The sequence below is a fragment of the Oncorhynchus mykiss genome, chromosome 11 (assembly GCF_013265735.2).
Source record: "Oncorhynchus mykiss isolate Arlee chromosome 11, USDA_OmykA_1.1, whole genome shotgun sequence".
Taxonomy (NCBI): Eukaryota; Metazoa; Chordata; class Actinopteri; order Salmoniformes; family Salmonidae; genus Oncorhynchus; species Oncorhynchus mykiss.
Genome location: NC_048575.1, coordinates 68,474,201 through 68,489,645, shown reverse-complemented (window position 1 = coordinate 68,489,645; position 15,445 = coordinate 68,474,201). Strand labels below are relative to the sequence as shown.

Sequence of the window (15,445 nt, the reverse complement as noted above, 5' to 3'; positions counted from 1 at the left end):
TCTTGGGGAATGCTGCTTCTTAGTTAGCTTTGCGACAGTATCAAAAGACAGTTTGAATTGTTCTTATTTTCCTCAATTAAGTTGAATAAACAGGATGATCGAGCAGCAGTAAGGGCTCTTCGATACTGCACGGTGCTGTCTTTCCAAGCTAGTCGGAAGACTTCCAGTTTGATGTGGCGTCATTTCCGTTCCAATTTTCTGGAAGCTTGCTTCAGAGCTCGGGTATTTTCTGTGTACCAGGGAGCTAGTTTCTTATGACAAATGTTTTTAGTTTTTATGGGTGCAACTGCCTCTAGGGTATTGCGCAAGATTAAATTGAGTTCCTTAGTTAGGTGGTTAACTGATTTTTGTCCTCTGATGTCCTTGGGTAGGCAGAGAGAGTCTGGAAGGGCATCAAGGAATCTTTGGGTTGTCTGAGAATTTATAGCACGAGAATTTATAGCACTACATGGGACTTGAATAGCAAGGTGTTTCGCCCTGCGTCATCAGCACCGTGTTTGAATTGCAACAAGTAAATTTGATTCAAACACGTCTCTGGGAAAACGTGTGTATTTTAGAATATTTGTATGACAATTTGTTGCCAATTGGATGGAAAGCTAATGAGACAAATCAGGTTATTCAATTATTGGGTGGGACAATCATAAAACACTGGTTACTTCCAAAATGGCACCTTATTGGTTAAAAGTAGTACACTATATAGGGAATAGAGTGCCATTTGGGATGCTGTTATTGAGTAGGAGATGTCTTGGTCTGGTGAGTGGTGAGTCACTCAGTTGGAGTCAGCAAGCTCCCTGTGAGAGACAGACAGGCAGGCAGCCTCACAGTGAGAGGCAGACAGACAAACAGACAGGCAGGCAGGCAGGCAGACAGGCAGGCAGGCAGGCAGGCAGGCAGGCAGGCAGGCAGGCAGGCAGGCAGGCAGGCAGGCAGGCAGGCTCACAGTGAGTGGCAGACAGACAGGCAGCCAGTCAGGCTCACAGTGAGAGTCAGGCAGCCAGCTGTCCAGTGCTAATCAGAGTGTTGTGTTGTGCTTCTCTTTGCAGAGCAGCCAGAGCTTTCGGAGATTACCTGTCTCACACACACCCTGAGAACCGCAACGGATCAGGTACTCTCAGTGTCCAGCCTCATCTAGTACATCCCATAACATACCTTCACATTTCCTATAACTTTCATTTTCACATGGCTTCACATATCCTAGAAGTTTCCTTTTCACATTTCCTATAACTTTCCTCTTCACATGGCTTCACATTTCCTAGAGCTTTCCTCTTCAAATGTAACCGACCGGCTCGATTCGGTCTTATGTTTTTTTACATTGAATAAAAGTAGAGACTCAGAGATAGAAAAGGTTATATCTGTAACGTTGTCTGCGTGTATCTGGTGAGATGAGTCAGGCACAGGACAGCAGATATATGAAATATGAAATTATACACGTAAAATACATGGCCACAATATACGGACCACAATGCAACAAACAATCACTCACAAAAACCATGTGGGGGACAGAGGGTTAAATAATGAACAGGTGATTGTGGGATTGAAAACAGGTGTGTGAAACAAAGACAAAACAAATGGAAAAGGAAAAGTGGATCGGCGGTAGCTATAAAGCCGGTGACGTCGACTGCCGAACACCGTCCGAACAAGGAGAGGGACCGACTTCGGCGGAAGTCGTGACAATATCATACACTACAACCACAGTTGAGGAACAGTGGGAAAGTTATTCTGCCTTGAATGTTGACAAACTTGTAACCTCGCTTTTGAGAAAATTCCCCTTGAAAGTTTTGGTTAACCTACTTGAGAGCTCGTCTTTGTCTACAACCATTCAGCATCGTTCACACCCTCTTAAGCTTTAGTCCCACCCATCTCTTCAAGGATTCACATGTGAGGCCATGCTCTAAACAACCAAAGATTTCAAGACTAAAGGCTGGTTGATACTCGGCCTATCTACGGTTGTGGATGTGTCTTCATTAACATTCTATTGTGGTCCGACATCAGCCTGGTGGTCCAAAATAGCATAACTAGTGTATTTTGTTTTAACATCAATAAATCCACCCATTTAAAAAGGAATTTAGTATACAGTACCAATCAAAAGTTTGGACACACCAACTCATTCCAGGGTTTTTCTTTATTGGTACTATTTTCTACATTGTAGAATAATAGTGAAATCATCAAAACTATGAAATAACACACATGGAATCATGTATTAACCAAAAAAGTGTTAAACAAATCAAAATATATGTTCTATTTGAGATTCTTCAATGTAGCCACCCTTTGCCTTGATGACAGCTTTGCACACTCTTGGCATTCTCTCAACCAGCTTCACTTGGAATGCTTTTCCAACCGTCTTTAAGAAGTTCCCACAAAGTTTAAGAAGCTCCCAAGAAGTTCCCACATATGCTGAGCACTTGCTGGTGGCTCTTCCCTCACTCTGTGGTTCAACTTATTTAGGTTTAGGCTTATTTAGGTTTAGGATAACCATCTCAATTCAGTTGAGGTCGGGTGATTGTGGAGGCCAGGTAATCTGATGCAGCACTCCATCACTTTCCCTCTTGGTCAAATAGCCCGTACACAGCCTGGAGATATGTTGGGTCATTGTCCTGTTGATTAATAAATTATAGTCCCACTAAACGCACACCAGATGGGATGGCGTATCGCTGCAGAGTGATGTGGTAGCCATACTGGTTAAGTGTGCCTTGAATTCTGAATAAATCACAGACAGGCATCCCCACACCATCACACCTCCTCCTCCATGCTTCACGGTGGGAACTACATATGAAGAGATAATCCATTCACCTACTCTGCGTCTCACAAAGACATGGCGGTTGGAAAACTAAAATCTCAAATTTGGAGTCATCAGACCAAAAGATAGATTTCCACTGTCTAATGTCCATTGCTAGTGTTTCTTGGCCCAAGAAAGTCTCTTCTTATTATTTGTGTCCTTTAGTAGTGGTTTCTTTGCAGAAATTCTATCATGAAGGCCTGATTCACTCAGTCTCCTCTGAACAATTGATGTTAAGATGCGTCTGTTACTTGAACTCTGTGAAACATTTTTGGTTCTGCAATTTTTGAGGCTGGTAACTCTAATGAACTTAACCTCTGCAGAAGAGGTAACTCTGGGTCTTCCTTTTCTGTGGCGGTGCTCATGAGAGCCAGTTTCATCATAGCGCTTGATGATTTTTGCGACTGCACATGAAGAAACTTTCAAAGTTCTTGAAATTTTCCGGAATGACTGACCTTCATGTTTTAAAATAATGATGGACTATCACTTCTCTATACTTATTTGAGCTGTTCTTGCCATAATATGGACTTGGGTCTTTTACCAAATGGGACTATCTTCTGTATACCACCCTTACCTTGTCACAACACAACTGATTGGCTCAAACGCATTACGAAGGAAATAAGTTCCACAAATTAACTTTTAACAAGGCACACCTGTTAATTGAAATGCATTCCAGGAGACTACCTCATGAAGCTGGTTGAGAGAATGCTAAGAATGTGCAATGCTGTCATCAAGGCAAAGGGTTGCTACTTTGAAGAATCTCAAACATAAAATATATTGTTTAACACTTTCTTGGTTCCTACATGATTCCATATGTGTTATTTCATAGTTTTGATGTCTTCACTATTATTCTACAATGTAGAAAATAGTAAAAAAAATAAAGAAAAAACCTGAATGAGTTGGTGCGTCCAAACCTTTGACTTGTACTGTATGTCAGTCTATCAAACCAGGCAACTAAAAGCAACTGTCTAAACAATGTTTTGGTTCATTTCTAGCTAACTAGCTAATGTTAAGTTAGACGGTTAGCCAGTTCAAATAATGATCATATCATATAGATGACAACATTTTCACTTTAGCTCATTTGACTTCATTATTACAGGAAATTAATGGCAAACCAATTACAGAAAATAGCTACTGATTGTGAATGTGATTAAATAAAAGCAGGGCATTCAACCTGAGAATTTTAGAACATGGACACTGTCTCATTTGCCTAACGTTATATCCTAATTTGACTTTGGTGCAGGTCATGTTCTTCACATTACCGTCTCTGGTAAACACATACTATATCAAATCAAATTGAAGTTCAATTTCTCACATGCACAGGATACAGAAGATGTAGTGAAATGGTTACTTGCATAGTAGAGTGTTTTGTTAAGACATGTAGCTATCTAGCTAGCTAGCTAAACAATGAACCATAATCCAAACCCATAACGTTACTAATTGCATGAATCTGCAGGCAACCAGGTTCAATGTTAGCTAGTTAGCTAACATTAGGCTATAACTAGCAGTGCAAATGGCTCTGAGATGCAAATAATATTATTACACAGATCATACACGTAACGTTAGCTAGCGAGCCAGTTAACGTTAGCTAGCTAGCCAACAGTATGCTTTCACTTGAAATGAAAAAGACTTTCTGCCAAAATTTGAAACGTATAACATCTGAAAATGTAGTTAGCTAGAATATGTAGCTAGCTAGAATATTTTACCTGTATACATGGATGGACGCCTCTCCTTCTCTGTCACGGATGCCATGGTTGCCATTAGTTTGAAGATGTAATCCGGAGACAGGTGTTTAATACAACAGTGTGTTCTCTTTTTCTCTTTTCTCTTCTCTTTTTCTCTTTACAATCAAACACCAGAATGTTCACCATCTCCTTAGTTATTAATGTACTTATTCCTTATAATTCTACTGGGAATTCCACTGATTTCAAAACTCCATCCTCCAGAAAGTGGAGAACAACACTTTTGCAGTAATACTACGTGATATCTTTCAAAATAGCAGCGTTAGAAAGGATTACTGACACCTACTGACTAGTTCATGTTCTAGACAGAAGCGTGCTACATGGCATACCAATCCGAACTCATCTCTCAGCATGTCCAGCCCATCCATTATGTCAGCCAGTCATGGCTAGCAGGAAAGTATTTTTCCGTAGCTAAAACAACTAGGCTCATAATTTAACAATTTTATCCATCTTTTCAGATGGCATACACATTTTTTATTAAGGCACATGAAAGTTCACATGTTCCAGAAGGCATTTCTGACAAAAAAGTTTATGTTCAAATGCCTCTGCTGTGAAGTAGTGACGCACAACATATGCCTCGTTTCCCGAAAACGAGTCACAAATGGCTTCACATGTCCTATAACCTTCCACTTCAAATGGCTTCACATTTCCTGTAACTTTCCTCATCACATGGCTTCCCATTTCCATCACATAGCTTCACATTTCCTTTAACTTTCCTCTAGACATAGCTTCACATTTCCTATTACTTTCCCCATCACATGGCTTCACATTTTCTATAACTTTCCTCATCACATGGCTTCAAATTTCCATCACATGGCTTCCCATTTCCTATTAATTTTCCTTCTCACATGGCTTCACCTTTCCTATAACTTTCCTCATCACATGACTTTCCTCTCATCCCACTGTATAGCAGCACTAAATGCTCTGAAATCATTACCACACTATATCTGGCAAATTTCACTGTGAGAGGGTGTATCTTCCCAAGGCAGAGGACCGGGTAAGTCTGCCAATCCCTTCTATCATCCAACTCATCCGCTCAAAATACCTCCTAATTTCCTCCCTTCTCTCATTTCCTTTCTCCATTATCCATCTCTTCAAATTTTATTCCTCCTCTCATCTCTGAAAAGCTTTGTTTGCTCTCTGATGTTTGCTCAAATGTTGCCAAGGCCTTTAGAGCACAAGATGAACAGCTCATCTCTTTGTCCTCTCTCTCTCTTGCTCTTGCACTTGCTCTCTTCAGATCAGCTTCTATCTAATACCTTCATTGGCCAAGACAAAGACTCCCCTGACGTCAGTCATCTTCACAACAACAACCTACACCCTCAGAGCCACTGTGGGGCCAAGGCCAGCCAGGACCAGCCCCAGGCCAACAGTCTTCAGTCCCAGCTCAGCACACTGCATCCCCACCACAGCAGTCTCCAGCCCAGAACCCTGCAGCCAAGCAGTCTGCAGCCCACAGGCCCCTCCAAGCACAGGCTCTCAGCAGGGCTCTCAGCGGAGCGGAGTTTCTCCTCCGAGGAGCAGCAGCCACCTCCCAGGTCCTCTGAGGGGAGCCTGACCAGCCTGAAACCAGCTTCCCAGCGGGTCTACACCATCACCAGGGAGGGAGGCATGCTAGGGGGGCGAGGCAGCGAGGAGAATCTGGAGCTGGAGGTGCTGAAGCAGCCTCTGTCCCCTCCTCCCTCCGCCAACCAGACCTCCTTTTCCAACCAACAACCACCAGGCAGCAAACATCACCGCGGCAACATTAGTCATGGCCCACAGGGCCACAGGCCCAAGTCCCAGCCCCTGCAGAGCTCAGGGAGTGCCCATAACATCCGGGACTGGGTGGTGAGGAGGGGGGGCTCGCGGGAGGACTGCACCCCAGACTGTGTCACCTGCATCAGGGCCCCATGTCCGAGCCAGCGCTCCCTGGATCTGGAGACGTCCCCGCGAGACGGAGGAAAACAGAGGAAGAAGCTAGAGAGGATGTACAGCCAAGACCAAGGCAGAGACAGACGAGGCTCTGCTGAGGAGAGAGGTGAGGAGGAGGATGGAGGAGGAGGAGGAGGATGATAATGACCAAATCAAATACAGCTTTATTTAAGTAGCACATTTCAGACATGAATGCAATGCAATGCGCTTCACAGAAAAAAATGAAGAAAAATGAATCTTTACTACACAAAAAACAAAAGAATAACAATAAAAACTGAATAACTAATAAGCACCCTAAGGAAAAGCAAAATTTAAAAGGTGTGTTTAAAAGATCTCTTTTAAATATGTCCACAGTTTCGGCCCCCCTCAGGTTCTCTGGCAGGCTATTCCAGAGGCTGGGGGCATAATTAATAATGGCTGCCTCTCCATGCCTCTTGGTCCTAGGCTTTGGGATAGTTAGAAGGCCAGTGCCAGCGGACCTGAGGGACTTACTGGGTGCAAAACACAAGTATGTCTGACATGTATTGGGGTGCACATTCATGGATTGATTTAAAAAGCAATAGAAGAATAATCTAATTAATTTTAAAACTCACAGGCAGCCAGTGCAAAGACATCAAAACCGGTGCAATGTGTGCTCTTCATCTGGTCTCGGTCAGCACCCGTGCTACAGCATTCTGTATGTTTTGCAGTTGACAAATGGCTTTATTGGGTAGACCAGACAGGAGAGCATTACAGTAGTCAAGCCTGCTTGTAAGAAAAGCATGGATGAGTCTCTGTATCAGCCTGATAGAAACAACTGCTCCTTGGTAATGTTCATCAGGTGGTAAAAAAAGCTAATTTGGTCACATTCCTAATGTGTGATTCGAAATAGAGTTCAGAATCTAAAATGACACCTAGTTTTTTACCTGGTGTTTTATCTTTATTGCTTTGGCTCCAATAATACAGTAAGAACCTCGGCCTGGTCTTGATTTAGCTGAAGGGAGTTGTTAGCCGTCCATGTATTGCTCGTGTTTCTTGGCCCAAGCAAGTCTCTTCTTGTTATTGATGTTCTTTAGTCATGGTTTCTTTGCAGAAATTCTACCATGAAGGCCTGATTCACTCAGTCTCCTCTGAACAGTTGATGTTGAGATGTGTCTGTTACTTGAACTCTGTGAGGCATCAATTTGGGCTGCCATCTGAGGTGCAGTTAATTGCAATTTCTGAGGCTGGTAACTCTAATGAACTTATCCTCTGCAGCAGAGGTAACTCTAGGTTTTCCTTTCCTGTGGCGGTCCTAATGAGAGCCAGTTTCATCATAGCACTTGGTTTTTGCAACTGCACTTTTCCATATTGACTGACCTTCATGTCTTAAAGTAAGGATGGACTGTCATTTCTCTTTTCTTATTTGAGCTGCTCTTGCCATAATATGGACTTGGTCTTTTACCAAATAGGACTATCTTCTGTTTACCACCCCTACCTTGTCACAACACAACTGATTGGCTCAAACGCAGTAAGAAGGAAATTAATTACACAAATGAACTTTTAACAGCTCACACCTTTTAATTGAAATGCATTCCAGATGACTACCTCATGAAGCTGGTTGAGAGAATGCCAAGAGTGGGCAAAGCTGTGATCAAGGCAAAGGGTTGCTACTTTGAAGAATCTCAAATCTCAAATTTATTTTGATTTGTTTAACACTTTTTTGGTTACTGCATGATTCTGTGTGTGTTTTTTCATAGTTTTGATGTCTTCACTATTATTCTACAATGTAGAAAATAGTAAAAATAAATGCAAAAACATTGAATGAGTTGGTGTGTCCAAACTTTTGACTGGTACTGTATATAAAACCCAAAATCAAACCTTGTGGAACGCCGTATGTGATATTTATTTTCTCTGAGTTATGTTTACCAAGGGTGACAAATACTGTAACTCTTGGCCGCTTAAATAGGTCCTAAACTAATTTAGAACAGGACCAGAGATGCCAACCCAACTCTCCAGTCTGTCAAGAAGGACATCATTGTCAACAGTGTTGAATGCAGCATTTAAATCCAAACGTACAGAAAGCTGTAAGGCTGTCTCACAACATTTATCTAAAATTAACCCTATAAATAGCACTGTTGGGAGATTTAGAAAGCCATAGTCTAGCAATCAACAATATAATAATACTTTTATCTTTAAATCGCAATCTGTAGATACCATGTGATTAGACAGGTTCAGAATGTATGTAAAACATCACAGCACAGATAAAAAATACATGGCACATGGAAATCATAAAATGGTGGTTTACGGAGATAGGTGGGATGGACTGAGAGTAGCTAAGGGGTGGATTTAAAAGCTCATGTTCTAGAATAGTTATGACTGAAAACACAAAGGAATATTATACAGTATAAGTACTATCTATCCAGATGTGATGTAAACTCAGCAAAAAAAGAAACTTTTTCAGGACCCTGTCTTTCAAATATAATAGGTAAAAATCCAAATAACTTCACAGTTCATTGTAAAGGGGTTAAACACTGTTTCCCATGCTTGTTCAATGAACCATAAACATTTAATGAACGTGCACCTGTGGAACGGTTGTTAAGACACTAACAGCTTACAGACGGTAAGCAATTAAGATCACAGTTATGAAAACTTAGGACACTAAAGAGGCCTTTCTACTGACTGAAAAACACCAAAAGAAAGATGCCCATGGTCCCTGCTCATCTGCGGGAATGTGCCGTAGGCATGCTGCAAGGAGGCATGAGGACTGCAGATGTGGCCAGGGCAATAAATCGCAATACTGTGAGATGCCTAAGGCAGCGCTCCAGGGAGACAGGACGGACAGCTGGTCATCTTCGCAGTGGCAGACCACTTGCACAGGATCGGTACATCCGAACATCACACCTGCAGGACAGGTACAGGATGGCAACAACAACTGCCTGAGCTACACCAGGAATGCACAATTCCTCCATCAGTACTCAGACTGTCCGCAATAGGCTGAGAGAGGCTGGACTGAGGGCTTGTAGGCCTGTTGTAAGGCAGGTCCTCACCAGACATCACCGGCAACAATGTCACCTATGGGCACAAACCCACTGTCACTGGACCAGACAGGACTGACAAAATGTGCTCTTCAATGACAAGTCTCAGTTTTGTCTCACCAGGGGTGATGGTAGGATCGTCGAAGGAATGAGCACTACACCGAGGCCTGTACTCGGGAGCGGGATCGGTTTGGAGGTGGAGGGTCCGTCATGGTCTGGGGCGATGTGTCACAGCATCAATGGACTGAGCTTGTTGTCATTGCAAGCAATCTCAACGCTGTGCGTTACAGGGAAAACATCCTCCTCCCTCATGTGGTACCCTTCCTGCACGCTCATCCTGACATAACCCTCCAGCATGACAATGCCACCAGCCATACTGCTCGTTCTGTGCATGATTTCCTGCAAGACAGGAATATCAGTGTTCTGCCATGGCCAGTGAAGAGTCCGGATCTCAATCCCATTGAGCACATCTGGGACCTGTTGGATCGGAGGGTGAGGGCTAGGGCCATACCCTCCAGAAATGTACAGGACCTTGCAGGTGCCTTGGTGGAAGAGTGGGGTAACATCTTACAGCAAGAACTGGCAAATCTGGCGCAGTCCATGAGGAGGAGATGCACTGCAGTACTTGTTAATGCAGCTGGGGGCCACACCAGATACTGACTGTTACTTTTGATTTTGACCCCCCCTTTGTTCAGGGACACATTATTCCATTTCTGTTAGTCACATGTCTTTGGAACTTGTTCAGTTTGTCTCAGTTGTTGAATCTTGTTATGTTCATACAAATATTTACAATTTAAGTTTTCTGAAAATAAACGCAGTTGACAGTGAGAGGACGTTTCTTATTTTGCTGAATTTACAATAAAAAACACAATAAAAAGTCTGTCTCTGTGCTGGGGTGGAAACAAAACCAGATTGACATTTTTCAAAAATACAGTTGAAAAAGCATTTAGCTGTTTGAAATCCAATTTCTATAGAATTTTGCATAAGTATTATGATGATGATGGAGGATGGAAGGATGGAGGGGAGTGGGGCTTTTAGGTGTCTTTGTGTCTCTTTATCCCCATACATTGTCCCCTGTGGTAAGACTCATTTGCGGTATAATGTTTTTCTCAAACTCAAAGCACATTGTGTGGAGAAGGGTAACAGCTGACAGACAACAACTTTTGAAGTGTAAGGTTGTGGGCTAAACTTCTGCTTTGTCTCCTTTGTTTGTAGAGGACAACCCTAATAGCTGGTTCCCCAAAGAGAACATGTTCAGCTTCCAGACGGCTACCACAACAATGCAGGCGTGAGTATAGGATACCAGATATAACCTCACCACTCTGCTCCACTCCTACTGAACACGACATGGCTGCCTCAAAGAGTTCCGTGTGCTAATGATGGATGAGTTCTAGAGTGCCTCCCAAATATGCACAATATTTCCCATACACAGTAGTTCTCAATAAAGGGAATAGGGTGCTTTTTGGGATGTAGCCTTAGACTCCTTCACATTGCTGTGCCCTGGACACAGTTGCAGGCCAGTGGTTTTATAGGACACAGTTGGAGGCCAGTGGTTTTATAGGACACAGTTGGAGGCCAGTGGTTTTATAGGACACAGTTGGAGGCCAGTGGTTTTATAGGACACAGTTGGAGGCCAGTGGTTTTATAGGACACAGTTGGAGGACAGTGGTTTTATAGGACACAGTTGCAGGCCAGTGGTTTTATAGGACACAGTTGGAGGCCAGTGGTTTTATAGGACACAGTTGGAGGACAGTGGTTTTATAGGACACAGTTGCAGGCCAGTGGTTTTATAGGACACAGTTGGAGGCCAGTGGTTTTATAGGACACAGTTGCAGGCCAGTGGTTTTATAGGACACAGTTGGAGGCCAGTGGTTTTATAGGACACAGTTGGAGGCCAGTGGTTTTATAGGACACAGTTGGAGGCCAGTGGTTTTATAGGACACAGTTGGAGGCCAGTGGTTTTATAGGACACAGTTGGAGGCCAATGGTTTTATAGGACACAGTTGGAGGCCAGTGGTTTTATAGGACACAGTTGGAGGCCAGTGGTTTTATAGGACACAGTTGGAGGCCAGTGGTTTTATAGGACACAGTTGGAGGCCGGTGGTTTTATAGGACACAGTTGGAGGCCAGTGGTTTTAAAGGGGACAGTTGGAGGCCAATGGTTTTATAGGACACAGTTGGAGGCCAATGGTTTTATAGGACACAGTTGGAGGCCAGTGGTTTTATAGGACACAGTTGGAGGCCAATGGTTTTATAGGACACAGTTGGAGGCCAGTGGTTTTATAGGACACAGTTGGAGGCCAGTGGTTTTATAGGACACAGTTGGAGGCCAGTGGTTTTATAGGACACAGTTGGAGGCCAGTGGTTTTATAGGACACAGTTGGAGGCCAGTGGTTTTATAGGACACAGTTGGAGGCCGGTGGTTTTATAGGACACAGTTGGAGGCCAGTGGTTTTATGGGACACAGTTGGAGGCCAGTGGTTTTATAGGACACAGTTGGAGGCCAGTGGTTTTATAGGACACAGTTGGAGGCCAGTGGTTTTATAGGACACAGTTGGGGGCCAGTGGTTTTATAGGACACAGTTGGAGGCCAGTGGTTTTATAGGACACAGTTGGAGGCCGGTGGTTTTATAGGACACAGTTGGAGGCCAGTGGTTTTAAAGGGGACAGATGGAGGCCAATGGTTTTATAGGACACAGTTGGAGGCCAATGGTTTTATAGGACACAGTTGGAGGGTTTCAGCATTAAATATCCTTTATATATTTTTTAACACTTTTATTTATTTTACTATGTCAATATGTTTTTCTTGAAAATGTTTTGGCACCAAACTGGTGGCAGTTGTGAAAAAGTAAATAGTTGGAACAGTCGCAGAGTTAATTGTATATAATACCATTTTTGATTACATACTTTTTTCATTAAATAAGCTATTTTCTCTTGAACCATATGGTCTATCGACTAGAGACTCATGGACAATATGACACAGATATAAAACAAATGTACTATATATGAAAATATATTTTTTAAGTTAAGTTATTCAAGTATACATGACTAAAGTTAAAATAGATTACCTGTTAATTAGTACTAAAGATTCTAGTAACTTTGGTAAGTTACAGGTAGCTTTGCAACCCCATTCTCCATGCACGCACGCACGCACGCGTGCACACACACACTCACACACACACACACACACTGACTGCTTAATTATCACATGTCTGGTTGAACTAGTAATTATGGCCCACACACACATTCTGCCCTCCCAGCGCGCCTCTGTTGTTCTCCCTGCTTCCTCGCTCCACTCATCTATCTTCTCCTCTCCGGACGTCTCTCAGGATCCCACGCTCTCTCTCTCTCTCTCTCTCTGCTCCCTCGCCCCACTCATCTATCCTCTCCTCTCCGGACATCTCTCAGGATCCCACGCTCTCTCTCTCTCTCTGCTCCCTCGCTCCACTCATCTATCCTCTCCTCTCCGGACATCTCTCAGGATCCCACGCTCTCTCGCTCCCTCTTTGAGCACATCTGTCAATGTCTTTGTTTCCTTATCTCTCCATATGTCTCTGTCACTCCGTTCCTCTGCGTCACCTGTCCTCTCCTCTTACTTAGTACTCACTCCCCTTGGATCCACACCTGGTGTCACAGGCCCTGTGTTATATTCCACATATAGTGTACTTTGTTGACCGGTAAAAAGTAGTGTACAATGTAGGGAATAGGGCGCCATTTGGGATGCGTACAGGGTCCTTGACTGGAATATCATATGATTAACAGCTAACCCTCCCAAGTGTACAGTATATCTGTCTGTCAAGTCCAATATTTATTACTGAAGTGTCTAACTTTTTTGTCCTCTCTTCCCTTCCCTCTCCACACGGCCTGCACCAACTCCTGCCTGCACCAACTCCTGCCTGCACCAACTTCTGCCTGCACCAACTCCTGCCTGCACCAACTCCTGCGTCTACAGAATATCGTGAGTAACAATTTTTTTCTCCTTCCCTGTGCGCCTCAGACAATTTACTCTCCTTTTGACTCTTGGCTATCTATCTCTTCCTGTGCTACTACTTACTGTCTCCAGTGTCCTCATTAACACCTATTAACCCCCTTGCCTGGCTGAGTGTTTGAAGTTATGGAAAAACATTACTGAGTATCCAAATCTCCAATGAATAAAACATTACTGAGTATCAAAATCTCCAATGAATAAACATATTCAACATAATGAGTCTAAATTGTAAATAAGCATATATTGATTTATCACTAGATGGCTTTAAAAAACATCTTTATCGTCCATTAATAAAGATTTTCAATTGAACTAGTTTGTCTTACAGTATAGCTAGCATTATATTGTATTAATATATCGATCCAACAAGGCAGAATATATGACAGACAGAGTTATATAGAACAGTGAGTCAGATGAGATGGTAGCATAGTGTTCTGTTCCTCTGTACCAGACACAGCCAGGGTCATACCTCTATATGTATATATATATATATATATATATATATATATATATATATATATACTGTATACACGCACACACACACACACACACACACATCATTCTCTTCTATCTGAGTTCATTCAGTGGCATAAAAGGACGACCTTTCAGAAGGAACAGAGAATTGCCTACAGTAATGTACTAAAGTTACGCAATATTGTATTATACATACAGTAGGTGTAATGAAAAGTCCACATTGTAGGTAGTTCCAGGATGAAGTAATTATACCACTAATCATTTTAGTGGTCCCTGTGTAGATAGAAGAAAAGGTATCATCCCAAATGGCACCCTATTTCCTTTATAGTGCACTACCCTGGTCAAAGGTAGTGCAATACAAATGGAATAGAGTGTCATTTGGGATGCACAGAGAGTGAATAGATTATACATGGGAGTTGTTCAGTATTCATAGATCTAGTTTAGACCTGGTTGTAAAGTAATCTATTGTATCGTCTTAATAGTGATTATTATTTTATACCACAGCATACAACAGTCTAGTTTATACACACACACACACACACACACACACACACACACACACACACACACACACACACACACACACACACACACACACACACACACACACACACACACACACACACACACACACACACACACACAGCTCTCATCATCTGTCTGACTGATAATGTTTGAGCCTAGTGCATAGGGCATGGATAGGACTCTGAAAAATGCTGTCAGGCATGATGGTTACTTCTTTTGGCACCCTGTCACAGCATATATCCATTTCAGAGGGAAACACCCACACTCTCAATCACTCAATCACTCAAACACTCACATGCACACACACAATTGGTGCAATGGATAGTTTCCTGTGTACTTGACCGTTGTGGCCCTGTTTCTGTCTAAGTTCTGCTCCTCTTGGTCTCTGATTGGTGGCTTGATAGTATCCTTGTGTGTGTCAGTTTGCAGTGTGTGTCAGATGGCAGTGTGCGTCAGTTTGCAGTGTGTGTCAATTTACAGTGTGTCAGTTTGCAGTGTGTCAGTTTGCAGTGTGTGTATGTTTGCAGTGTGTGTCAGTTTGCAGTGTGTGTCAGTTTGCAGTGTGTGCATGTTTGCAGTGTGTGTCAGTTTGCAGTGTGTGTCAGTTTGCAGTGTGTATATGTTTGCAGTGTGTGTCAGTCTGCAGTGTGTGTCAGTTTGCAGTGTGTCAGTTTGCAGTGTGTGTCAGTCTGCAGTGCGTGTCAGTCTGCAGTGTGTGTCAGTCTACAGTGTGTGTCAGTCTGCAGTGTGTGTCAGTCTACAGTGTGTGTCAGTCTGCAGAGTGTGTCAGTCTGCAGTGTGTGTCAGTCTGCAGTGTGTGTCAGTCTGCAGTGTGTGTCAGTCTGCAGTGTGTGTCAGTCTACAGTGTGTGTCAGTCTGCAGTGTGTGTCAGTCTACAGTGTGTGTCAGTTTGCAGTGTGTGTCAGTCTGCAGTGTGTGTCAGTCTGCAGTGTGTGTCAGTCTACAGTGTGTGTCAGTCTGCAGTGTGTGTCAGTCTACAGTGTGTGTCAGTCTGCAGTGTGTGTCAGTCTGC

General features: G+C 43.0%; 1 protein-coding gene across 2 annotated transcripts in view; it reads left to right on the top strand.

Annotated features, from left to right (window-relative positions):
* The window catches only part of LOC110535099 (NMDA receptor synaptonuclear signaling and neuronal migration factor-like), a 60,103-nt gene that overhangs the window by 15,594 nt on the left and 29,064 nt on the right, over nt 1–15,445 (top strand). For both annotated transcript variants that reach the window (XM_036936193.1, XM_036936192.1), the window contains exons 2-5: nt 1,044–1,105; nt 5,759–6,538; nt 10,644–10,716; nt 13,381–13,386. In XM_036936193.1, coding sequence (XP_036792088.1) covers nt 1,044–1,105; nt 5,759–6,538; nt 10,644–10,716; nt 13,381–13,386 — 921 coding nt within the window. The remainder of the gene's footprint in view (nt 1–1,043; nt 1,106–5,758; nt 6,539–10,643; nt 10,717–13,380; nt 13,387–15,445) is intronic.